Genomic DNA, 26,872 nt, shown 5'->3' with positions numbered 1-26,872 from the left:
TTCAACTGATTAGCTAATTATCAGGCCTAGGAAAACGCTAGTCAGGTGTGCTGCTGCTGCTGCTGCAGTATGAAATATCATACGTTTCAAACTGCTAGGGATGGAACCGAAACAAGGCTCAGGCGTAGAGTTATAAAATGACAAGACAAATACTTAACGGGGGAAGGAACATAGCCTTATATTGGAGCAATGAAAGCATTTAGTTACACCGAAATGTACAGACATCTCGGTTCTCAGAATCTTAGAGAATCATTGGGTGAAAACGTGTCCTCACTGTATTGGGTTCAGTACCAAATGATATAGCTTAGATAAGCCTGACTAGTTTCTGCACAAGCTGTGCTATTCTTTCAATCGTGCGTCTGGCAATGGGTAGAATTACTGAATGCTTTAAAGAAAAGAGACCAAAAACACTGCATTGTTCCACATCCCCGAGGATCAATGCTCGATTTACTTAACTATAGGTTCTATGTGTCCTACATTCTTGAGGCCATTCAAGAAGAAGAGTGGTTCTCACCTTCTGATTTAAAAGAGAAATTATCCATACTATCCAACTGCATTGTTGTCGTCTTACGTAACCGTTCTCGAAAAAACATGAAAACATCACTTAGACAAAATATAATCTGTCTTACAGCTTGTAAACTAGCATTCTGAAATCACTGAGTGACAGCAAGTTAACTTTTCTGTAAATTGAAGATAATAAGAAATTTTAGATGTCTTGATGGGGCGTAGCGTACAAACCAAAAGAATTACAGAAAGCATCACACCTGTTGAAGGAACTCAGTGTCTACTTGAATTATGTGGTGTTACTCAGTGTCTCTTTCCTAAATGTGAATGATTGTGTTTGCGCAGTCAATCAGACAACAGCCCTGGGGAAAGATATATCAACTCTGTGTCTGCCACTTCTCTCACTCTCTTGAAAAGTCAAGGTATTCTGAGCTTCAACTAGTGCTTTATCGATTGCAAATGATCATCCCACTTAACCGCTTCGCAATTACAGAGTACATGGGCTAATGATAGCCAGAGCATTTCTTTAACTTATGGCAGGGACCAGCAATCATAATTAAGATAATTATAGCTGTTGTCCAAAGAAGCTACTTTGTGAAGCCAAGTCAGACACAAGCTGTTCCTCATCTGGGAATGGCCACATAAAACTCCTCTACCTCTTTAAACCTTCCTGGAATGTAAAACTGTTTTACAAAAAAAAAAAAAAATACTTGCACATTACATCTCTTGCACATACTTGAATTCTCCATGTCCTTTGAAGTCGACAGGTTCAAAATGAAAAAGAGTAGAAAAGTTTTTCTCTCTTTCTCTCTGTTTCTCTCTCTGTCTCTCTCTCTCTCTCTTTGTCCTCTCTCTCTCTCTCTCTCTCTTTGTCCTCTCTCTCTCTCTCTCTCTCTCTCTCTCTCGCTTTCTCTCTTTCTCTTTCTCTCTCTTTTTCTCCAGAAGTTTCTGGGCATGGGGAAAAAAAGTGTTGATGAATGAAGGCTTCATACAAAGTGAATTGCTGACAGCTCCTGAGACTTGGGGACCAATTCATTTGCTGCACAAGCGTGATCCGCTAAGATGAGTGCCTCAGATGTCCCAGAAGCACCGCAGCTTTGAGGTGGGTGCCAACAGTTCTGGGGAGCTTCTGAAAATTTCAACGCATTCCTAGTGACCCAAGCACTGTTAAGTCACAACTCTTTTCAGTAAAGAAGGATGGATCTCCCAAAATAAACAGAATTTAAAGTCCTAAACATCTTACAAACACAAAATTCCCAAATATTTTTTCAGCTGATGAATCCAGACATTTTTTTTGTTTAAATATGTTTTCATTGGCATTTTGTGTTGTTTTATGTTCTGTTACTAAAGGACTAAATTAGTAATATGCCAGTAGGACTGACTCCATTAGTGACATGCTGTATAAACTTGAATGAAAATGAGACTTAGTTCAAAGGATCTGGTATGCAGACAGCGCCCTGAGAGCAGACAGTGTATGGACTGAAAGTTCAACTGAAAAGTGAAAAAAAAAATGAAACTTGGGTTTGCATATTGGAGTTGCGCACAGATTTTTCCTCCAAATCAGATTCTAGAAGCCCCGCAGAGGCCCTGTGGGTTTTCCAGACAACTGTTTCCCAAGTCAAAATCCACCTCTAATTATGGGGTGACAGCAAAGACAGCAGATCTTTCACCCCCCCCCAGGGCAGAACTTGGGGTGCTCTGGCATAGGTATTAGTTATTGCAAGGTAAACTGTTAAAAAAAAAGAGACTGCATCTTTGATAATCAAATGTATTCTTTTTAAGTAAACAGTCATTTATTTCAGTTATACAACTCATAAGTGCAGCAGCACGGAAAAAGCCCATAATGCATAATAAAATGCTGACTTTTTAGGCTATTCAGAATTCTCTAAACTGTGGAGCTGTTCTGAACAATATTCATTTTAGATATCTATATCAGAACCAAAGTTATGAAATTTTAAAGTTTAAATCTTGAGGAATAAAAAGTTTCCATGCAATATGTTTTGACTGTCTTTTATGATCTGTTCTGTTCATATCCACTGCACTGCTGTATCCCTTGTTAGTTGAGCATATTGAATTAGTGCATTATCCCATTTGTTGTTTGAACAGGTCCTCAGAATGATCTGAAAGAGAACATTATCATTATTATTATTATTATTATTATTATTATTATTATTAAGGAAGAAGATACAGAAAGACTGAAAGATAATTGAGCTCTTGTTACCAATGTAAGCAAGGAAAATGTTGCAGGTGAACACATGTCAAATCAACAAATCACAACACATTTCTCAGAAACTACAGTCTTGAGCCCATTAGATTATTCCAGAACTTTTTATTTTCTGACTTGTTCCCCCCAAAATCTTCACTCATTTTCATTATATCAAGATCAATTATGGTCTCTCTGGCTCATCACATGTATAAAAATATGCCCCCCCCCCTCCCAAATAAATGATGTGACTTAAAAAGGGTGACGTACGAACTGTCATCTGCTCTAAAAGCGTAGTGGGTGGCCGAACAGGCCTGTCTCCTTTGTATGGAGTCTGTCTGTTCTTGCCTCTGCTGGGTCTTCTGGCAGGAATATACGCGTGTTACATTATTTATAGCGGTCAGGGTGATGTATAGATGAAGTGCTCTGGGAGTGCTTTGTCTAGATGCTCTCCTCTGTCACTGTGCGCTTTGGTGTGCAGTGCCACTGACCCCCTCTCTTCCATCTTAAATACACTGTCATTACCCCGTCTGCACAGTCACCACGGGGCCTGAGCGTAAAACTATGCACTCGCGGTCTCGCCCATCTCAGCACAGGCATAGCAGAACACGATGTCCTCACACGGCTTGGGAGACCTGACGGGCACTGTGATAGACAGCACTTTCACACGGTTGAGCCTTTTACAATGTTTTTTTTTTTTGTTTTTTTTTTTCAGCAGGGTACATGTCACTTTCATCTTATAGTAATCAATAACCCTGGGTGGGCATGACTAAGAAGTTCTCCCCATTTTTTTTTTAATTTAATTTTTTACTGTAATATTTTTTTTCAACGAGTTTAATACATTTTGACTGCATTGTTGAATATCTGTCTGCGCCTTGGCTAAATCCTTTCTGTATACTTGAGTCCAGCTGTATAAGTCTCGTGTAAACAGTTTACCAGGGAAGCTAGAACGGAGCACAGACGTGCTATGACCCTTTTAATAATACTAATAACTATTATTATTATTATTATTATTATTATTATTGAATCAGCTGTAGTTGGATAGCATCACACCACAAATTCTGTCATTCATCGCTATCACTTCCACCTGGAGTCATTTTAATCTTTTTTTTTTTTTAATTATACTGAATGCATGTTTAACAAGACAGTTATATACAGAACACGGTTACCATAGCCACAAGTAGTATTCCTGGTGTGCTTTGGAAAAAAAAGAGAACATATGGAATAATTTGGACCATCTGAAACACTATCCAAACACCTGTCTGTGATTCAAGGTCAATGAATTATCGGAGGTGAAGAAAAGTATAACAATTTAATGTCAATCTGCACACAAATGCTGTTGAACATTCAAAAACATGCAAACATAGAACTTTTTCTTTTGTTTTTTTTTTTTTTTTACAGAGAAGCAGTGAAATCTCTCCAGAATCTGCAGGTTTAATAAAACTCAGTACAATCTGCAGACGTAGACTGCAAGTACAGTTTTATGACAAGTGTTAGGCCACAAACAAAATTATGTACATACAGTGTACACAGAAAATGAACAGCTTGATGACGTAATGCTGGACTTCCGCACTTGGTGAGGGGTGAGTTGGCGGTTTTAATCAGAGGGGATTGCATGGTTGGATACCTGATACATGTAACGCCATTTGTTATGCTCATACGATTTCACAATTTAGTCATGGGGAAAAAATCAATCAATGTGAATCGTTTGGAACCCACTGTGCTTACATGACCTCCTACAATCGTCCAGACTCTCTGAGTGAGGTTTTTTTTTTTTTCTTAACAAATGTTTTCTTATAGCAGTTTATCTAAATGTGTGTCGCATTTCTCTATCAGACAACACAGGGTTGTTGGTGTTGTTTTTTTTTCTTTTTTAAATGGTGAGTTGACAGAACGAAACATAAAGCTATATGAATACTCATCTGTAGTTAGTCTTGTCTGAACCATGTCCTGATAATCAGATATGTTATGAGTTCAACGTTCAGTGCTTCATACTATGCATCATTCTATTATGCTTACAACAGAAGTGAGGAAATAACTTAATGAACAATGTTTGTACACATATTAAAACACATTTAATGAATGCATATCTGAAGTATCAAATGTCAATAATATTTGTTTCATATGAAAAGGAAAAATAAAGAAGACCAAAAAAAAAAAAAAATAGAAGGTCCATACCATCACGTATACTTCCTTTCTACAAGATGAAACATGGGAAAGAAAAAAAAAAAAACAGACCAGAAAATTTGCAGTGCATTACAAACAAACATAATGGTGTTTCTGTCCCTCTTTTATCTTCCATGAAGATTACAAACAGACTGCATTTACATAAAAAAGGTGCCGGTGATCCAAAAGTCTCGACAGATTGGTATTAATATAAAACAGCACACACATACAGCATATACATTTGAAAAGACTGATCTGTTACAATAAACGAATGCTAAGCCTTATAGAAAATGAACAAGGGCGAGCGGCTGACGAGAGCACAGTAATTTTCCACGTTGATTTTGTGCTTCGGGTGGATGATGTGTGTCACATGTGTCCGTTTTTTTTTTTTTTGTTTGTTTGTTTTTTTTTACCCTCGCACTTCCTGGGAGAACTTGTCTTATGGCTAGCGTCTCTGTTTCTTACGCCGTGCTTTGATTGGTGGTTTTGATTTCCATGGAGGTTCGCTCCTTGCGGCCTGCGTACTCGCCAATAAAGGAGCCATCCTCGTTGAACTGGGTGTCTTCGTCCCCATAGTCCACCAGACTGTCCCCGCTGTCTCCAGCCTTCATGTCCCCATTCAGAGTGTGTTGGCTCCCTTTCAGCGGCTTCTCGTCATTGTCACTGCACGACGGAACACAGACAGAGAGGGATCAAATGGTGTCACCATGGTTACCATTAAATTCTATAGTCGTTATTGACATTGTTGAGAAGAGGGAGCAAGATTCCATTTTAGAACTCAGGGTTCCGTGGTTCTACAGAACTATGATTGGAATCAGGCTCTAAATTTTAGTCTCAAGTAGCAAACAGTAAATGAGTTCTTATATATCTGAAATGCGACAAAGAAGTTCAATTTGTTTGTGTCTGCGGTGAACAAGACTATATGAATTCTCATACATTTACTGTGCAGTGCACTCACAAAGAATGACATGCTATTTATCATGCAAGAGCAGTTTTGTTTGAACGGGCAATGAGGAGACTGGATTCTAAGCTGTTCTGAGCTACTGGTGATTCTTTTTATATGGGCACTGAACTATTATCCCACAAAGTAGAGTACATGAAAGTAAGCAATCTGTACTTACAGTTCATTTCTATCTAGTGCGCTCATTTATCATGGCCAAGGCCTATACCTGCCAGTTTCACTCTCAAAACAGTAGCTGTTCCCACTGTTCTCTGTGAGTCTGCTGTGAGCTGGAGCTCACCGGATTAATGGAATGAGCATAGGTATTGCTCCTCGGAAAACGAACGTCTCTTAATGGACTGTTTGTTATTTAGGCTCCTGCTGAGGTCTGGACAAGCTTCAGATGATAGCTCCATGCACTAACAGCTCCTTTTTGAACAATGATGCAATTATTCCTAATAAGCTCTACATGAGGCAAGCTAGCCTAGGCACTAGATTGTTAGAATGACAGACAGGTCCACTAACTAGCACAGCAATAGGGACAACAACCCAATCCAATCTCAATTCCATTGTATTGGTAATAGCAGAACAGGACTCATACTTTGTGGCACTAATGTCCAATTCATCTACAGTACAGAGGAGGTAAATGCGAATGTTTCATTAGTTTCTGTCCGCACCTATTTAAATGAAATTAAGTGAAAAGGTAAATCAGTGCTGGACTTTGAGACCAACTACGCTTTGTAGTTTTGGAGACCGTGCTAATGTTTAATGCTAGAAAATGGATCTGTCTCTGATTCCAATGGTATAGCACCAAGGCTGAGAGCACCATGCTACCTCACCACAATGCAAACTATGACAGAATGTCATCATGTGTAAACAACATGTGGTGTTGTTGTTGTTCTTGTTGTTGTTTAGCACATACACTTAGCATCTACTCAGCCTATTACATGTTTCTTGCCGGAGTTTCTTTCGTGGTCCAAGTAAAGCTCATGCATGTTAGGCTCTCTTTGAGGTTGAAAAAAAAACAAACAAAAAACAAACAAACAATAATGCAAAATAACAATGATACACAAATAATAGCACATTGTGCCAATATTGTAGTTCAGTCACAATCCACCCCAGACAATATGGGTGAAAACCCACTGGAATTGAGATACCTGTATTCACAGAAGGTGTCTTCATTCATACCCTGTGACTCTAGGTCTGGATGGAGATCCTCCTTCTCTTTCACTGCGAAGGGAGGACAAAAATAGTTTTAATTGTATTATCCTCAAACAACAACAACAACAAAAAACCAACGATGCTTTCCTGCTCCTATACATAGGCATGTACATGTGTGCATTACATGTGTGTATGTCACACTGATTTGCACCTCCGTCCCTCTTCAGAGGAAACATCTGAAAGGCTGTTAGATTTTCAGCTTTTTCCATCACTCATTATGGTCTCTTGATTGACACTCTACTGTTGAATGTGTTATTTTTTTTTCTCTCCTAACAGCACTAACTAGACATTTGTGTCACAGCTGGATATCAACAAGCCGTTAAATGGAAGCATGCACATGTGATAGCTCTATAGCTTAATTCATCATCTATGATATACAATTAAAAAAAGACTCTTGAGATGCTATATTAAGGTCATATCTTTTCCATAGTGCACTAAAAAAGTTATGAAGCGAGACATCAGTGAATATGACATGTCAGCCTAGAACTGTTCAGTGATAGCCTACTTTTTAGTTCGAAAATTCAGATGTCCACGATGAAAATATTAGAAACAAAAATAAGGGATTTCACTGCAGCATCTAAAAGGTTTAAAGATATCCAGATGTAATGATACACGCTGAGTTCAAATCAACAGCATTTCAAGTGGGAATGGATTCCTGTGATCTCAATTTTTCTTTCCCTTCTGTGTATATTAAAAAAAAAAAAAAGAGTGGGAAACCTTAGCCGAAGGAAGCAGAGGTGGTATTTTGTGATTTCTGAAATTTCTTCAAATATATTCAAATCAGCCTTGAGGTATAAACAACCTCCACTCACTGACTTACCTTCAAAGTATGTAAGTAAACAGACCCTAAACACATGAATAAACAAAGTCTCTTAAAATTTGCTAAGAAGAGTAAAAAAAGTATAAAACATGGTTGTGCCCTGCCATTCCAGCATCACCGCATTTCCCAAGCCGTAGAGAGAGGACATTGTTGACAGCTCTGTTTACAATTTCATCTCTACTTAGATCCACTTAAGAGACAAATTTAAATGTCGTAAATGCATGCAAAAGGGTTTTTTTTTTCCTTTGATACCTGGTAGATACCTGGTTCCATTTCTTAGCAGTATTGAAGGGTACATAAGCTAATGGTTCATTAAAGTACCACTTCACTTTACTTGGACTGTCGACAGAGAGTGACTCTTGTCATCAAATAAGAATAATAATAAGAATAATAATAATAATAATAATAGTACAAAAAGAGTACGTCTAAAATTCTCAGGATAACAGTGAGTAGGTATGAACTTACAAATACGTTTTGAGAACCTACCGGAATACTTTCCCCCTTTGTTCCTGTTGACGAAGCAGGCGATCAACACGATGAGTGTGAGGAAGGCTATGGCGACCATCAGCCCAATGAACCAGCCTTGGTTAGATATGCCTCCGTGAATACTCGCCAGTCCTGAGAAAAACAATAATCTTAAGACTTTTAGACGCTGTAGTTTTGACCTTCCCTTGCGGACATTTGATTGAATGTTTACATCGACAAAGGCTATCTGACGCTAAATGAGAGACAGCAGGTTAACACTGGAATGGAAATGTAGTAGTATTAATATTTAACAGCCAATCCACTTGTCTAATTAATCAACCAAGGAAGCTGTTAAGGCATAATTCTCTTCATCAAGCGGTACAGAATACACATTGCGAACGGACATGAGGCGCACACGACGCATGATAAGTTTGTTCAAGGACATTGTTTGCTCTTGACAAGACAGCAGATGGAGGGGTAACAGGTCTAGGTTTTTCTTTTTCTTTTTTTTGTTCCCTAAGCCAGTCGTTTCTATGTGGCCGAGACACGTCTTGTCTCACCTTTAGCCCTGGTCTTGATAACATCTTCAAAAAGACTAGAATTATCAACCGAACTCTTAGTCAATAGTCGAACAGTGTACACAGTTCCAGGCGTGAGGCCCTCAATGATGTGGAAAGTCTTAGAGGAATTAACTGCCTCCGATATCTTCCAATGCCCTTCACCTACAGAAGGCGCATAATCGTGAAGAGTTAGCCGCTGTTTCAAAAGGGTTAGCACTGACAAGACAGAGGAAGAAATGACAAAGATAACATGTTGAGCTCTGTGCAAAAGGCCAGATTTACTGTCACTCAACACAGGTCAAAACTGTCTGCAGAAACAAAACCAGAAAGAATCAATGACTTATAAATAAAGCGTCTGATAACCAGATTTCTGTTCATTGTTTCTGTGACATATGTGATGCTAGAATCTATTGGCGGTTAAGACATCAGTAAATCTGGCCAAAAGTGCACAGAATGAAAAGTATTACTAAGTCTGAAGATGAAAATAGGTAAGTATTCATTAAATTAAGGCATATTATACAGAATGTAGGTTGAAATATTTGGTTAAAGAGAGAGAATGATAAGAGTTAGCTTACGGTCGTTCCTATATGCAACATATAATTCTGAATCCTGTTGTTCGTTCCCAGGTACCCAGGTGATTTTTGCATAGCTGTCGCTAACTGAGGAGCTAATATTCAACAGAGCAGGGACTGACAGAGGGATGAGAAAGAAAAGAATGGAACAGAGGGTTAGTCAATGAAAAGATCTGTGTCCCTGCAAGACCACTGTTAGTTAGATACAGCCAGTGTCCACGGTGTATGGGGCCAGTTTTATTTTGTCCCAAGACATGAGGAACCTAGAGGTATTCGAGGCATGATCAGAATACAGCAAGGCTAGTTAGCAGGATCTTTAGAATGTCGCAAAACAAACTGCCTCCATTAAAAAAAAAGGGTCTCTTACAAAAGTATAAAACCAAGAATTTGATACTGACTCTATAAATAAATAAGTACATAAATACTGCACTGAAAAGCCAGTGCCTCGTCAAAAAGAAAAGAAAAATACAATTATTAATGGTGAAATATCAAAGGGTCATAAATAAACCTGTCACATTATCTCTGTTTATTCTCCGTCATTTTAGCGACTTCAGTCATTGACCAATGAGATTCATCTGTTTGGGTAAATTCCGGAAAAGATATTATAAAATAGCAAGTAGGCTTTGTCTATATCTAATCATCTAGCAAGCTATGGATATTACAGTAGCCATGTCAAGCAGAAATTGAGAAGCTCTCTCTTACAGCCAATAAATTCATCATTTACTTTGGAAACTCACTAAGTCTTGCTTTGCTTTTGTTGTACTCACACAAATCCGTAGGAGAGCAGATGAGATAGAACTTTGCTCTAACTCTGTTAACAATAGCTTGAAATGAGAGATACATAGACTACACATAGAAAAACACAGCGCCTATGTAATTGGTGTCTCAATCCCATGCAGATGTTGTAATTAAAAGAAATGTCTTGGGTTGTCAAAGATGATGAAAATCCATTCCAAGGTTTCTGACATCTCCCTCAGGCAAAAATACAAATTATTAACCTCTATGTCAACCCAGGAACTGCCTTTACACACACACACACCTACACCTGTATCCACACGGTCCTCTACACGGGCAAACGACATACATAATAGTGTTGCATTCTTTTGCGTTCGTGTTTGGAAATTGCGTTAATCATTGGCTTGGTGTGACGCCTTCAAGTGACACAGAAATGGGCCTAAAAATAGCCGTCGGCGCTGGCAGGTTTGTCGCTCGGGTGTTTGCTGGAGTATTACGACGCCACAGAAAGCAGATGCTGTCGCGGCAGGAGGTCCAGCCCCGCGCGACACGTCCTGAAGGACGGCACCGCCGAGCCAGGGAATTTCTTTCATAGGCAGCCCAGAGCGACCAAATATTCTGATCCATGGCTTTCAACAGCTTCCACTTATCCACTTACCATCAGCACATCCCTCCCTCTTTCTACTCTAACCTTTCTCTTTCTCTCTCTCTCTGAGTACAGCAACACATCTCAATACGAGCAAACGGTGCATGTTTGTATAACAGTACTATTGTTATCTATTGACTTGATGGAACACAACAAATCAATCCCTGACACTTAGTCATATACAGGCACTCTAAATGTAATACAATGCTCTCTCACCTAGAGAGAAGGTTCATCCATTTCAAAAGGGGCAAAAAAAAGTAGTCATAGGAGTTTGATTACCAGTGTTTGAAAAAGATTGTTTGTTACAATAAAGTCATGCGTATTCAAATAATATCTGGGAGTCCGGGAAAATTCTTTTAGTGTTCCTGTTTCAAACCAGTTCTCCCAAAAACGCTGTTTAAAGTCCAGGTTATATTCAGTGGTTGGTAATTGTTTTTAGAGTGGACTTTTGTGTAAAGTTTTATACCTATGGAGGACATAGTGGCTTTGACAACGGGGGAAACTGTCGTGATTGGACGAGAGGGAGAGCTGGACGACCCTGAAAAGAAACGAAAATCTTGAAAAAAAAACTGACTATATCAAGCTAGCACTGTCTAGCCTAAAAATGGGTTAGATTGTTAGAGGCTCAACTATGCTGCTATTACAGCATCTAGTAAATCTAGATTTTAATGTCTACTAGATCAGAATCAGAACACACTGCATCTAGATGAAAAAAAAAATATATATATATATATTTGAAATGAAATGAATTTTAATAGTGTGACGAATGTTATGCGGAAGTTAACTAGGGGAGTTATTGCTATGTAAGGAAACAAGGTAAAAGAGAAGAAGAGAATGTTCCTTGTGGGAAAAGCATTGGGGTGACAGGTAATGTTATCTGTAGATGCACTGCAGTTAATTATGGCTCTGTTAATAGTGATAAATTACCTTATGTGTACAAGACAATCGCACAGTGGCCACCCTGCGCAGTAGATATGCTATACGCCTTATATATTTCCAATACAGAGAATGAGCGTACGAATTACAGTACAGTGTCGTGCATTGCAGTTGCTTCTACGTGGTTACTGGTGTGTCTAAGCTCGACCACTGCTTTAGTAACTCCAAGCAACAAGTGTTAGCTTATTTTTTTTACTAAGACGCTAAATGATTTGGAAGAGTTTGTATGAATACGATCAGGCATACTCAAAGGTTGGCACCTGTGTGTTTCATTATTATTTGCATGATACACGCATAGTTTTCACGGTCTTTTTCAGACCAATGATAAGACTGTATATTCAGAATTACACTCATACATGCTGCAGCCCAGGAATGTCATAATGATGCTGTTGATGTACAATTTTGGCAAAATGGAAAAAAAAAAAGGTTTGTTTTGGTTTTTTGGGTGGGTGTGGGTGTGGGGGGGGGGGGGGGGGGGGGTGTTTAACATGCCTTAATGACACGTTTCAGTGTTTTCTCTCCTTCAGTTGTGATGTGTGGATTAGCCATTAGGTTAGCCTTAAAATTCATCTGATGAATTATCCACACAATGAAAAAGATGTAAAAAAAAAAAAAAAGGATGAATTCAGTGTACAGAACTTACGAAAGGCGCTGCATTGGCCAAGGAAGTGAAAATATCTTGAAACATAATTAAAATGGAACACATGAAATCTCTGAAGGTTTTCTTTTTGCTCCCTTGCTCTTAAATGTTTAGTCAATATAGAATTTCACGTCGGGCCAGACACAGAGATCTGAAAAAATCAAAATTGGAAATTGTTCGGAATAGTTTTTACGGTTTTCAGAAATAAAAACAGTTCAAGAAAAGTCAAAATTTCACATACATAGTATGTGGTTTCTCTGGGCTTCTGCACCCCCCCCCCCTCTCTAGAGAGATGTAGAGAGAGAGAGAGAGACACACACACACACAGATACTCAGTGCCTCTGAATATGCCTGAACGTTTCGTTTCTGAGACTAAGAAACAATATACTACTCTACAGGCTATTTGTAGCTAAGGAGAAGAGAAATCTTCATACTGATGTGAAGAGTTGGCACATCTGTTGAAGCTGGTGAGAGAGACACAGAGCAGTGATACAGGTAAAAGCAAGACAGACTCAGAAAGTAGGACCAGCCCCAGCCTTATAGCTATTTTCTCTACCAGGCAGTGAGAGCAAATCACGACATAAGCTTCTAACAGTATGATCAATGTAATTGCTGGAAACATAGGGAACACATGACTGTTCTTAGGAAGCCGGAGAAAACGGGCAGTACTTCACTGCTAAATCAAACTAATAATTAAAGGAAAAAATGGTATTGAAAAAAAAAAAATCCATGTCAGTGTGTCAGTGGACCAGGTTGAGGTCTTTCACACTTATCATTTTAATCTAAACTATCTGATCAAATCATTCAGACCATTTTTTTTTCACAACACAGCAGGATACCTTTTCTGTTTAACTGTGTTGTTTATTGACGTGATGTCTAGGGATTCAGGAACAATGAACTCTTTGTTTGTTTGTTTTTATGTTTGTTTGTTTGTTTGAGAGTAGCCTTATATTTTTGACTGATGTCAAAAAACCCCACAGGATCTCCTAACAGTCTATTCCTGTGGAAATGAAAAATGCAAATATACTGAAACACATTATGTGACAAAAAAAGTGAGTGACAGTTTGGCTGATTTAATTGGACTACCAGTCTCTTGCCACCTGTATATTTATCAAAGATCCCTAATTTCCATTCCAAAAGGCGTAATCATTTTTTTCCCCTTCTCTTTCATTCTCTCTCTCTCTCTCTCTCTCTAGCTTTTTCCCCCCTCAAATCAATAAGTGCTAGCTCTGTCAAGACATTGATGAATGAAATCCAGTCACACGGCATTGTGGTATTGTTTAGCGTTAGGAAAATGCTCAGATGGGCATTTGAAAAGCTAGGCAGGACGGGAAGGCTCGAAGCGACGTCCCCCTGTATTCACCGGGTCGATGCCCATAACAACGGAGCGGTAGCTTGGCCAACCGTGTCACTGCACCAAACCCGGTGCCCTCTGAGCAGCCCCTTTGTTTGGTTCCCCTGGGGCCCCGCCCCTGCGGCCAGACACTCACGTGCTTCGGGGACCGTGGTGCACTCTTCACTGGCGGCTGGTCCGCAGCCCACTCTGGTACAGCACCTCAGGTAAAACTTGTATTTGCTCACTGCTTCCAGATCCTGCAGGAACCACTTAGTGGTGTCTGGGTTGGTAATGTTCACGGACCAGAGTGGTCCCACGTCCTCCGTGTTGTTTACTGAAAAGAGAAATCAGAGGTAAAACGGAGGCAATCAGGAGACAACAAAGCCACGCGCGCGCCGTTTTTCGAACGGGCAGGACTAGAGACGCACGCGTGCACGCGCACACACACACACACACACACACTCGCGACCCATCGATGTGAGCTCGCCATCTGTTAGAGTGATAATAATCATTTTGTTCGTTTATCTATCTATTTGGAACGACTGGAAATGTGTTAAACGGCAATATATTTTATTGAATCGCTCATTACATTATGTTCTCAATCATAGGTGGTAGAAAGGAAAGTAACATCATAATTAGTGTAACTGCACAACATCTAAAATCATCTCAAACTTAATTATTGAAACATTGCATCAAAAATGTATTTGCAGAGAATCTCAGTCAAGTTCCTTGAGTACTCAGGACATGCACACCACATGCATACTATATATTACTTAGGAAAATGGGGAGGATTTGTTTTGTCTCATTAAAGTAATTGATTCTCAGATTATTATGTATTAGCAGTTTGCAGGTTACTCCTTACTTGTGTTCAAACCCAGTTGTGAAAATGAGTTGAGCCAAACGTGTGAGATATTAACTCTGCGAAGTGACTCTCTGAGGCTAAACTAAGCCCTCAAACAGCTGTGCGCTAGTTTTTTTAAATTCCTCCACTGCTCTCGGTACCACACCAGCTGTGTGTATTATCCCCTACATTTCACACACAACCTCCTTCGAGAGGACTTCAAAAAAAAAAAAAAAAGAACACTTCAAAGAGCGTGTAGCCTTTAGCATGCTTTTTTTCCTCGTGAAAGAAAAAAAAGAAAAAGAAAGAAAAAAAAGAAAAACATCCTTTCTCTTTAACGCATAGCTTGCCACTCTGCCCTGTTCATCAGCAACATCATCAAACACAATTACCCAGAAAACCCTCCCAGACGCTGAATATTCTAATTAGCTTCATCATCATTCCTCCTGGAATTCACTTAGACGCGTTGCCTTCCACGCGTGTCCTAGCAACCGGGGGATCGTGCTGTAATACGTCTCTGACAAGATGGCTCCGGTGACAGAGGGTTTCAAAGGTTACGCCGTGACAGGACTGGTCAGCGATGCACCAGGTGTGGCTCCTAACAGGCTGAGGGCTTGGATTTGCCCCGGCATGTTCTCTACAGATACACTCTAAACCAAAAGCCTGACCTCCTTTTCTCACACCACTTCTCTTGGGTAGTATCATCCATTGAGCTTGCTCACCTAACTCTATCCATGTAAAGGCTCCCCCCCCCCCCCCCCCCCCCCCCCCCCCCCCCCCCCCCCCCCCCCCCCCCCCCGAAAAAAAAAAAAGTGGAGACATGAATCCGCACTGAAGCTGACGCTAAACCTTTTAGCATTCATGCTCTGTTAGAATCCTCACATGCATCTCAGCATCTTAGCAGAGTGCTGTAACTGCTAATCCGAGCACATTCGCACCGCGCCGTGACCACTGTTGTTTAGCGCAGACGTCTCTTTGTTACCAAGCGTCTCCACCGCATGCGATGCAACGGCACCCACCGCGAGGAGAGAGTGGCACAACAATATCTCCTAGTGGTGAGAGGAGAGAATCACGGCCTGTTTTCAGAGGGAGGGAGAGGAGGTCTGTGAAGAGAGTCTAGCCTGGGTTCTTACTCAGCTGGTACTGCAGGAGATAGCCGGTGAGGATCCCGTTAGGTTCCTCTGGCGGAGCCCAGGTGAGGGTGACGGCATGTTTCTGAATATCTGTCGCTCTGAAAAGAGGGGTTTGATCTGGGACTGTTTCGAAATAGACAGAGAGACAGAGAGAGCAAGAGAGAGAGAGAGAGAGAGAGAGAGAGAGAGAGAGAGAGTTTCAAACATCATATGAGATTTCTGTCTGGACTGAGCAGGTGTGAGCGTGAGTTTAGCCTGTGTAAATCTCCTTCTTGTCTCTTACTTCCTTCTGGAGTTTTGAAGTTGACAGGATGGCTACCGGGTCCATTTCCACGACCGTTAAAGGCCATGACTATCAGGCTGTACTCAGAGAAGGGACTAAGCCCGAGTACTAAGGCATGGTTACGGTCTCCAGGGAATGTCAGCGTGTGTTTGTCTCCGTGAATTTTCTTTGAGCTGACAAGACTGCGTAATCTCCACCAGTTTATCTGTGTCAAGCACAAAACACACACAGACACACACACACACACACACACAGATTACTAAAACCAGATGAGTTTACTAGCTGTTACCACTGTTAGAACCATATATGAAAAGCTGTAAGAAGGAAAGAAAGAAAGAGAGAAAGAAAGAAAGAAAGAAAGAAAGAAAGAAAGAAAGAAAGAAAGAGAAAGAAAGAAAAACAGGACACTAATTGTCAACAGAGGATAAGGAGATTTGGCCTGAGGGCACTGAGGGAGTCTGGGAGTATGCTGAGGTCTTGGGCCTTTAAACTCTGTCTAAAAAGCAAAGCCGTGTTTTTGAAGAATTACCCTGTAGCCTCCCAGATGTCCGTGCAGCTTGTCCTTGTGAACTCGTGTCCAGCTCACCTTGACCATCGTGTTGTTCATCACCTCTACAGCAACGTCATCCGGAGCAGCAGAGGGGACTACAGAAACACACACACACACACACGCAGTGTCTTTACTAGTTGTCTATAGTAGCTTTGCTATAGTTACAGGAGCTAAGAGGTCATTCAGTTTAATGTACTGAGCAGTACTTGTCTATCCAAACAGAACTGTGTAGTGGGAAGCACAGTAAGAGCAAGAGGAGGTGTGCTGTGGGTGTGTATTCATTCAAACAGGGCTTGTAGCATACATACGAAATGAGCTTAATACACCACACATTTCAATGTACACCCCGTACCTAAACATATGCAAAACCTACGGCCTACAGACTACACCTTTAAAATTTAATGTTAGAGTTGTCTGTTTACCACTTCACAGCGTTTCAAAAACAAAGTCTAAAAACCAGAGGATCTAAGCGAAGTTTCAAACTAAGGAAGGTTGAGGAGGGAAAAAGACAAAATGGAGCGATAAACAGCAAGCACAGGGCGATCCTACGAAACACAGACCTGTGATTCCATCAGGGGGGCAACTTGAAAAGAAAACTGAAGGCAAAAGAATAATTAGGAGTGAAAAATAAAGCAAACAGCCCGCAGGGACGATAGCATTTCATTTGTCAGTCTGTGGAGGAGTACAAAGTGTGGATGAGGAAATCTTCCCTCAATGTACATTTTAATATCCTCAACGAGGCGGGGGGGGTGGGCTTAACATGCAAAGAGGAAAATACCCAAACCTATGGGCAGCTCTCACCAGCTAGCTCCGCTTTGGGACTGAGATCTTGTCAACACACCAGGTTTATTCTGAGGGGGAGGGCACTGTTTATGGGAGCCAAGACACATCTGGGATACAACCTGACTCACTTCACGGGCTACCGTGGGTACACTTCCAAAAATCGTTCTGCTCTACATTTTGCTTCTTTTTTCTTCTCTTTTCTTTCTTTCTTTCTTTCTTTCTTTCTTTTTTTTTAAATAAAGCTGTCATGTTTTTAACTATGGGGTGTTAAACAGATCCACATTTGATTTGACTGAATAAGGTCCTTAGAAACAGAGGGCAAAACAAAGCATCTGAATTAGGATCATTTAAACAGCACTAAACTACTACTACCCCCCCCCCCCCCAAAAAAAAGAAAGGGGGAAGGGGGGAGGAAACTTCTAGAACTTACAGTCCTCTCCGGAGTAAGCTGTCACTATTTTGGGTTCTGGTGCCCAGCCTTGGTGATTTCTGGCTTGGATTTTGATTTCGTAGGGAACGAACGTGGGGGTGTTTTTCACCACGAACGAGTGTCTCTTCACCACATGTTCGTGCCAGTCCTCCTCCGCTCCCTGTCGTCGGTAGCTCACTTTATACTCCAGGCCCGGCCCGTTGTGTTCTATCGGCGCCAGCGGCTGCGGCAGGGAACAGACTGTCAGTCAATTTCTGGGGCTGCGTCAAACAGCATCTCCAAGTCAATAACAAAAAAAAAACCCTGAACAAACCCATTCACATTTTTTTTTTCTTGTTTTGTCCCTGCCAAGTGACAGCACTTGTCAATTCACATCATGAACTAATTATCAAGCCCACAAGCAGCTGAGTCATGTCCAGTAGTGTGGGACCACATGAGGGATGAGATGGACCTCAGGGACGGGCAGAAATGCTAGTATAACGAGACATGACAGAACAAGCACTGAAATATTAAATTATGAGGTTATTTTACATTTTTATTTGGAAGTACAAGGGTGAGGGGCATTAATTCTAACACGCTAACAAATCGAGTTTCCAATCAAGCTTTTACCATCAAAGCTATAAACAGCTTTACGATCGACAGTCTCTGGTCTATCGGGGGGGGGGGGGGGGGGGGGCATACAGATACAACTGATAATGAGGAGACGAAAAAAGGAGCTGGAAGAAAAGACTGTGTTCTCCTCCACAGTGTGGTCATTCTTGGGTAATAGAATCAGACACAATTATCCATAAAAGCACACCATTAACACCGAGAGCCCGTAGCATCAGGAGTGAGGCTGCATTACCATACAGAGGCATGGGCCAGATAACAGCCCAGAGAGAGACAGACAGAGAGGGAGAGAGAGAGAGAGAGAGAGAGAGACAGAGTGAGAGAGAGAGACAGTTATCATTTTCAAGTGAAACTGAACATGTCACTCATTTCCCACTACCTCTTTCCCTTTGACTTTTTAATCAAAGACTCGTACGGACTCCCTGAGATAGCAATCTCCTTCTCTTAAATCAGTTTCACAAAGGCTTTGTGAAGTTTTCAACTTAACAAAAATTAAGATAATACTCAGAAATTGTATTCAAAACTAAAGATAACAGTCTATTTTTTTTTCTTTTCCTAAGTAAAAAAAAAAAACAAAAAACTAAACTTGGTCTAGGAAAATGTCCTTTCAGTAATTGTAACTGAAAGAAAAAGACAACTCTGACCTGCTTTGTCCTGTTAAACATGATACAGGATGCCCAACATGATTTTTCTTTTTTTCTTTTTTTCTTATGTGCAGACTTTGCAGCATTTGGAAGATATATACATCTGAAGAATATAGGTGAAGAAAGCTCAGTTTTCTTACCTCCCAGTTAATATCCATTTCATGTGGCAAATGACCTTCGATCTTGATATTTTCTGGATTCTTGTCAGGAGCTTTAAAAAACAAAAAAAAACAAAAAAAAAAACAAAAAACAGAAGAAGTATGGATTTCAGATTGCTGGTGGAATTGTTAGTGGAAAAAAAATGGCCAAGAAAATGGGTACATTAGAGACCAAGGGTTTGACAGGTGGGAAAATCAATTATCTCATAAGTTTGAATGTTTTAAAGTTCAATGAGCAGGGAAGCTGGCTCCGGGCTGCTCTGGGGGATGATATTACTGAGGATAGAACAACGCCCGGGGACAGATGTCAGACCTGTTGGTGGAGTTTTGTATCTCTCCGAGGGCTGGCTGGCAAAACCCCTGCCCACCGCATTGACGGCGGACACACGGAATCGGTAGTCCACGTGGCCGTGAAGTTTCAGCAGGGCGGAAGTGTGGTTACCCTGAACTCTAAGCAGCTCCTTCCAAGTCCCTGGTTCCCACTGGCTTTCCTCGTACTCAACAATGAACTCTGTTTAGAAGGCGAAAGGCTCCTTAGCCACTCAAAATCTCCTCATGAATATTCCAGAAGTTTGGATGCGACGTTAAAAATGGACAGACAAAATGCAAATGATACAGATCAATACCGAATACATAATATTTAATGTCATTGGATTAAACTGGCACATCTATAACAGCATTCTCGGCACTGCAAGCAACAGCACATTCACTGATATTTGTGAAAGCCTGAGATGACTCATGAGTCCAACCAGGCTCATGATCCAGTTACCCTTCGTGGAGCTGTTGTGGTCATCTCCAGGGATCCATTTCAGTTTCGCACTTCTACCCTTGTGTTCGGACAACGTCAACTCCTCTGGTGCGTCGGGGACATCTGTAACGACATAACACCATAACGGAGCCGCTCTGATTCCTCACTAACAATGTCGAAGCCCACGGAGACAGAGAGGGAGGCCGAGAGATGGAGCGTCGACCTGACAGCCGTGAGTCAAAATGCCTATTTTAGAGGGTATGTGATTAAACTCCATCAAAAGAGGTTAGAAACCCATGAGAGTAAAAAAAAAAAAAAAAAGGATTCATGACTCTGCAACAAAGGGAAAAAAATAAACACATAAATGAAAAAAAAAAAATTGTTAGATAAAAAGGACTCATTAACTTTGAGATGTTTCAAAAGGATTTCGTTTAAATGGAACGAGCAATTTATCAGGCGGTTTCATACCGCGCATTTCTTCATCTGATAAATTTGGGCAATTTATCTTCGTTTATGGTATTCTTTGTATATGCTCTGTGCTGTTATCTGGTGTTTCCCAATCTTCTCCTTGAATAACCCGACCATTTCTCATGTGTGCTCTCCCAAAAAACTGTAACTGTTTATTTGACTAATGAAGGAAGTGACAGTCAGCTAAATATAAGAATCACAAGAATGTGTGTCTGCACTAAATGGATTAAGAACCATTGTTGCAGTGAACAGTGTGTATTTGTGTTTGCGTGTGTGTGCGTGTGTGTGTGCGCGCGAACAGATTTTTGTGTGTGTGTGTGTGTGTGTGTTTACGTATTTTCTATCTGTAAAACCCCTCATTGAACCTTTCTGTATTTGTTGCAGTGTGTTGATTAAGTTTTGTAATACGGTAATGTTCTTAATAAAAACACACAGTGACTCTCTGTTGAGCTATGAAAAGAAGTTTACAACTTCTACCCCGTTTACTCACCCAGCACAGTGAGCCATGCAGACGCAGAGTCCTCATCCATTGGTGTCCTGACCACACACAAGTATTGGCCCTGATCGGTATAGCTGACATTCATGATCTGCAGCAAGCTACCATCCACAAAATACCTGTTGACATCAGGACCCAATGAGACCTCGACTGGCACTGACATGCAGAACAGTTCAGTTTGCTGTTGTCATAACGATATGGGTCATGTCTCTTACTCTGTCGCCGCGGTGTCGTTGAGGATCATGCCATCCCTCTCCCAGAACATCTCAAAGTCGTCAGTCAACGAGGGGTCGAACTCGGCCAGACAAGAGAATCGGGCAGTGGTCCCAATCAGGATTCGCAAATCTTTTGGTGGATCCACGATTCTGGTGGGATCTATGATTTCGAAAAAGGGGATCGTCAGCGAAACATATCCAAGAAGGACAAGATGACCACTTATTGTTATCTGTTTATAATTCAGGTTTTGGCGCATGTTAGTTCTTTGGCGAATGGTTTCTGGCTCTCACCTTTGATGTCTAGTAGAGCTGTGATGGCTGACTTGCCCTCGGTATTTTCGGTGAAGCAGGAGTACTCTCCCATATCCTCCTTTTTGACGTCGCGGATCTCCAAAGAGCCGTTCTCGTGGAGAGAGAACCGTGGCCCCTCTACAGATTTAGCACTGTCAACCTCACTCCTGCAAAGTCATTAGAGCATTTTTAACATACAAGAAACAAAAAGACAATGTGTGTGTGTGTGTGTGTGTGTGTGTGTGCCTGGGGCTCAGTGAGTATAAGTGTGTGTGTGTGTGTGTGTGAGTGAGTGTATGTGTGTGTGCCTCTTTGTCTTCAGCAATTGTTAGTATCTCAACTTGGTTTTGATAAGATGTTTTTTAATTCATTGTCTGTGCCAGATTAAACAAACAAAACACACAGATCATTAACAATGCTATTAAGAGTGGAAATAAATGCCAAAAAATCCTTTTAATAAGAAATAATAACGGCAACAACTGAGACAATGTCTCATCTTTCACTATTAGTCTATTAATCTCCTGAAAACCTCTTTATTTCATTACACTGAAATACTTACCGTATTGAAAGACTGTAATACACAAGATAAAGTGTGATTCACATGTGTGGATTAAAAAATGATAACTGAAGAGTAATATTCCTGTAAAGCCTGAAGCTCACCACATGTCAATCGGACATTGGATGAGATCTGTAGGTGAGGAGCACCGCTGACTGTACTGAAAGGGGAGCTAAGTGCTGCTCCCTGCTGGGCTCTGAAAGACTGATGGGAAAGAGGGAAGGGGGTTCTCACCAGGTGATGGTGGAAGGTGGAGAACTGAAGACCTTACAGTGCATCATCACACTCTTCCCTTCCACTGCTGTGTACTGCTGACCATCCTCTGTCAGAATCTGAGGCCTCAGGTCTGGGGAATGAATCAAAGATTTTTCAGTTACTCTCTGTTTCTCTCTTCCTCCCTCCCTCTCTCTCTCTCTCTCTCTCTCTCTCTCTCTCTCATTTTTCACAGAGTGTTCCTTCATCCTCCACATAATCTGTCTTAAGGTTTACCAAACAGAGGCTTTCACCTAAATATTATACTAAAAGTGATTCTCTAGGGGTGCACAAATGCCAAATTGGTTGTGAAAAGCCAGCTAAACGAGTCTTGTTTTATCTTTCACGGATGAAAGCACCACATGGTTTTGCTTGCAGCATCTGAATACTAATGGGAGGGACCAACTTTTTTATTATTTAAAAGAGGCTGGAGGCCTATGGGAGTTTTTTGCGGGGAGCAGAAAGCGGTCTATGGGGAGGACGGCGGCCAACTCTGGCCGCGGCGCAGAACCGCCGTTTACGGCTCCCGAATATCATCTGATGCATTCAGAACCGCCTCGTGTCCGACCAACACCCCCTTGCCCGTGGATGCTTTGCACAAAGCACCAGATGCTGTCCATTGCTAGGCAACAGGTTTTTCTCTTTATTCGGTTTACAGTCGTTTATATATCGGCGTAAAGCAGAAACGCTTCAAAAAACATGGACGGGCTTGAAGATAACATTTATATGTGTTACGACTTCCAAAAAAAAAAAAAAGGCAAAAACATAAAACAAAAAGAAAAAAAAAAAACAGAGGCTTAATCTGAGTAGAAGACGGTAGTTGAGTAATATTTTATGCTTGGTGTCCTTGCCGCTGACTCATGCTAATACACTTGACTGATACCTAATCTATTTCCAAGAAGCTGATTAGAATTTCTAACAGTGTTAAGCCTGCTGAAGGTTGGGGCTGGTTCTCGCTTTCTGTTAGCTCACAGAATTAGTTGGTTCTTTGTGCTGAAGGGCTTCATGTATGACCTTTATATAGATTTGTATTTACAGCTGATGGAAATGAAAGTAAAAAGTACTCACTCATAACCATGATGTTGGCGTTGGTAAGAATTGTCCTGTATTTGTTTGAGGCTTCGCACTGGTAAACTGCGCTGTCGCTGGTGTTGGGATTGCGTATTACGATGGTGTCATCAAATACCCTTCTGTTGGCAACTGGGACTTCTGGAAATCAAAATGACTGAAAGCTGTACATGACACATATTTTCCTATGTATAACAGTGTACCGTATTACAGAGACTGTAAACTTCACTTACATAAAATCTATTCACTGAGCTGACAGTCTGACCCAAAGCAACTTAGAATTTTTTTTTTTTTTCTGTGCGATCTAGAACAATCCAGGAGTTAAGTGCCTTGCTCAACTGTATACTGCTGGAGAGCCAGGAAGATTCAGATTTGAATCCACGCCTCTCTGGTCATAGGACTGTTTCCTGTACCACTAGCCAAATACGAATCTCAAACGTTTCTATACGATACAGTGGACTCTCCTATAAATTTGATTTAAAACGCCATAGGCAGAAAACCAATAGGGCTGAGGACTCACCGTGAAGAGGCCTTCCGTTCACTCTCCATGTTATCGTGGGTTGCGGATTACCAGCTGCTGCGCATTTGATTGTAACATCAACGCCAACCATGCTAAACTGACTCTGTGGCTGTATAACCCAACGAGGTGGCTCTGCAGGTACAGGACAATGAAAAACACCACAGAAAATACACCATGACATTAGCCAATGGAATCTATGTCAACCTATTTGTGTCACTTACAACCACACACACACACACACACATTATATATATATATATATATATATATTTTTTTTTTTTTTTAAATTAATCAATTAATTAACTAATTAATTTATTTAACTTTGTACTTGGTGAGTGTGTTACTTCAAGTGGTATTGATTTGTAATTCTATGGCCAACCACTGGAGGCCACTGTAACTATTCAAAAAAAAAAATCTATTCAGGGCGCAAGCCCGTGTCCTCAGAACACCAGTTCACTAAGTATGAAACAGCATCTGAGCTGCAGTCATTTGCACTGATCAAAGTCATTTTTAAGGTTTAAAACATCCCACTGAAGGGGCTGTCCTCACCTTCCACCGTCACGACGAAGTAATGAACCGCGTCCCCGAGGGCGTTCTTGGCCTTGCACATGTATTTCCCCTCATCTTCCTCATTCACGTCCTCTATGATGAGGAGTTTCCCGTGGTTCTCCACAGCGGCTCGGTCCGGAAGTGCGTATCCCACCTTAGTCCACTCGATCTTCGGAGTGGGACTGGTTGCGATCGGGAAGAGAAGATTGCACGGTGAATTTAGGCTTCTCTGTATTACCCCCCTTTGTGTCTGTTGCTATAGACAACTGATTTTTAAGAGAGATGAAGAGCGAGTAAGAAGGGAAGAAATGAAAGAACGACACAAGGGTTTATGAAATGAAGGGAGAAAAGGGATGAGAGAAACTTACAAGCCCTCTGCGATGCACTCCAGCTGAAGTTCCTCTCCTTTCACCAAGTATGAGTAGGTCTTTTCACCAGGGGGCGACAGCAGCCTGGGTTTCCTCTCTAAGATGGCATTAGCTTCAACAATGAGGGGAGGGGGGAGGGGGGGGGGGGCAGTTTTACAGTTAGCTTTTTCTCTGAAACACAGACTTCTTCTTACGTGTATATTCATGTCTCTCAGCGCAAAACAAATACGTGATGGACAAAATGAGAATGTCTCATGTGCACTGAAAATGAGAAATTGTGGTATCTCATAAATAATGCTAGTAATCAGTAATAACCTACTTTATTTTTTTATCTATTTATTTTACCGACTGTACCAACCAGCCATTAAATTTTCGTGTGAGTCATCCAAACCAGATAGCTCTAATCTAATTCCGTGTAAACCAGATTTCTCTAATGATTACTCTTATAAATGCTAACAGTCACTTAAAGTGAAGAATATAAATGTAGTCTGTGGTGTGCCACTCACCATGACTATGGGTGCCTGAGTCACTGACTGACTTTGCTAAAATGGAGACATGGAGAAAAATAATACATGGGAATGACAAAAAAGGAAAAGCATTAAATGATAAACATGATAAGGAGTGCTGAAATGTCAAAGAGTTCAGACTGAAAATGGGTGCCTTCGCCCAAGGAACATCTTAACTTTGGCCTCTAATGGCTGCCATACACAGGAAGAGAACGTCATATATATTAGCTACAGGCTCTGGTTGTCTAGCAACCATATTGGTTTCTATCAAACACCTGATATATATATAATTGAAAATACAAACATTGCCAATAGCTAATAATTATTTTTGGATTTTGTTTTTTTTTTGTTTACTTTATGGATGGCGAAGGTGCAAAAAAATTGCATGAGTTCCTGGGGTGAAGCAACTGTGGGAAAGAAAATTTTAATCCAAACTCAAACTGAAAGAACACACACACACACACACACACACACACACGTACACAGACCCAGATAACTAGACATAATAAACAATTTAAAAACAGAGTGCATGTTTTTTTTTTTTTTTTTAATTTTTTTTTTATGCTGAGCTCTCTATGCTGAAGGCCTGCAGCGAACACTGGGAGCCAGAGCAGATAAAATATTGAAGACGTGTGAACACCCGCGATCACGACCGGAGCTGTCGGATCATCGATTGTCGAAGGTGTGCGGTTATGGATGTCAGGTGACCCTAAAAGCTTATTTCATGGCACGTCAATCCTGCTCATGCCTGGGCATGATCACAGAGCGTCGGGTCGATAGCGATGCGGTGTGACGTACTGCTTTTGACGATAACGGACATGGCCGTTTTCTGCACGATGGTGCGTATCCTGGGGAAAGAGGCGAAGCAGCAGTAATCGTTGCGGCTGTCCTTCTGCACGGTGTTGGAGAAGTAGAGGTTTCCATTCAGACCCATCGACACTCTCTCATCCTGCTCTATGTGTTGCAGACCTGGAGAGAGAAAACAGGGAGAGGAGTGGTCTACACCTCTACAGAGGTAAACTTAGCACGTGGTGGAGTGTTTAGGACCTTGAAGGAATATCTACACCTTCCCTATGAAGGCGGTGCCGAATGTGGTACCTGTACTCATAAATACCTTACGTGCTTTTCAGCTTTTGCTGTTATCAACTCAAATCTCAAGACATGAACGAATCACGTTTCATTTGTCTACTGTAGAACTCTACGGTAAATCAGTTCAATGAATGATAGACCTGGAGGATGAAACGGGCACATTTCTTTAAAAGAGGTGGGGCTGCTCAAGTCTTAAAATAAAACTATATGGAACCAGACCGGGTGCCAGTCAGGTTCTCAGTCAAGGTGTGCTCAGTCACCTATTGTCATCCAGTAGATCTGGAGGGGAGGAATCCCTTTGGGTGGATTACACTCCAAAACCACTGGCCGGCCTTCCTCCACTTCGATCGGGTCAATCTTCTCTTTGGGAAACTTGGGAACATCTAAACAAAGCAAAAAAGACAGAAGACTACAAGCTGTCAGTATATGTAATGCCACGTCACACCTGCAGATGGCAGTCATGTAGCATCTTTTTTGTTTTTTTTTGTTCTGCTGTTGATATGCTATAACTGGGTGTTGATTTACAGCATTCTACCCTTCTCAGTGTATAAGGACAGCAATAACAGAAACC

At 41.1% G+C, this 26,872-nt stretch overlaps 1 protein-coding gene across 1 annotated transcript in view; it reads right to left on the bottom strand.

The window, feature by feature from the left end:
* Positions 1–5,334: 5,334 nt before the first annotated feature.
* Positions 5,335–26,872, bottom strand: part of chl1b (cell adhesion molecule L1-like b) — a 24,566-nt gene continuing 3,028 nt past the window's right edge. Inside the window, exons 5-29 of the mRNA XM_030778394.1 lie at positions 26,562–26,684; positions 26,011–26,181; positions 24,707–24,818; positions 24,339–24,520; positions 23,790–23,921; positions 23,270–23,410; positions 22,184–22,295; positions 21,394–21,560; positions 21,103–21,262; positions 20,882–21,006; positions 19,945–20,046; positions 19,489–19,686; positions 19,158–19,228; positions 17,765–17,987; positions 16,531–16,646; positions 16,002–16,206; positions 15,719–15,841; positions 13,899–14,078; positions 12,843–12,872; positions 11,299–11,370; positions 9,455–9,568; positions 8,880–9,041; positions 8,341–8,472; positions 6,971–7,043; positions 5,335–5,536 (exon numbers count right to left, since the gene is read on the bottom strand). Of these exons, the coding sequence (XP_030634254.1) occupies positions 5,335–5,536; positions 6,971–7,043; positions 8,341–8,472; positions 8,880–9,041; positions 9,455–9,568; positions 11,299–11,370; positions 12,843–12,872; positions 13,899–14,078; positions 15,719–15,841; positions 16,002–16,206; positions 16,531–16,646; positions 17,765–17,987; positions 19,158–19,228; positions 19,489–19,686; positions 19,945–20,046; positions 20,882–21,006; positions 21,103–21,262; positions 21,394–21,560; positions 22,184–22,295; positions 23,270–23,410; positions 23,790–23,921; positions 24,339–24,520; positions 24,707–24,818; positions 26,011–26,181; positions 26,562–26,684 (3,428 nt within the window). The remainder of the gene's footprint in view (positions 5,537–6,970; positions 7,044–8,340; positions 8,473–8,879; positions 9,042–9,454; positions 9,569–11,298; positions 11,371–12,842; positions 12,873–13,898; positions 14,079–15,718; positions 15,842–16,001; positions 16,207–16,530; positions 16,647–17,764; positions 17,988–19,157; positions 19,229–19,488; positions 19,687–19,944; positions 20,047–20,881; positions 21,007–21,102; positions 21,263–21,393; positions 21,561–22,183; positions 22,296–23,269; positions 23,411–23,789; positions 23,922–24,338; positions 24,521–24,706; positions 24,819–26,010; positions 26,182–26,561; positions 26,685–26,872) is intronic.

This window comes from Chanos chanos, chromosome 6 (genome assembly GCF_902362185.1).
Source record: "Chanos chanos chromosome 6, fChaCha1.1, whole genome shotgun sequence".
NCBI lineage: Eukaryota > Metazoa > Chordata > Actinopteri > Gonorynchiformes > Chanidae > Chanos > Chanos chanos.
The sequence above is the reverse complement of the archived record's forward strand: the minus strand, read 5'-3'. Positions and strand labels throughout refer to the sequence as shown.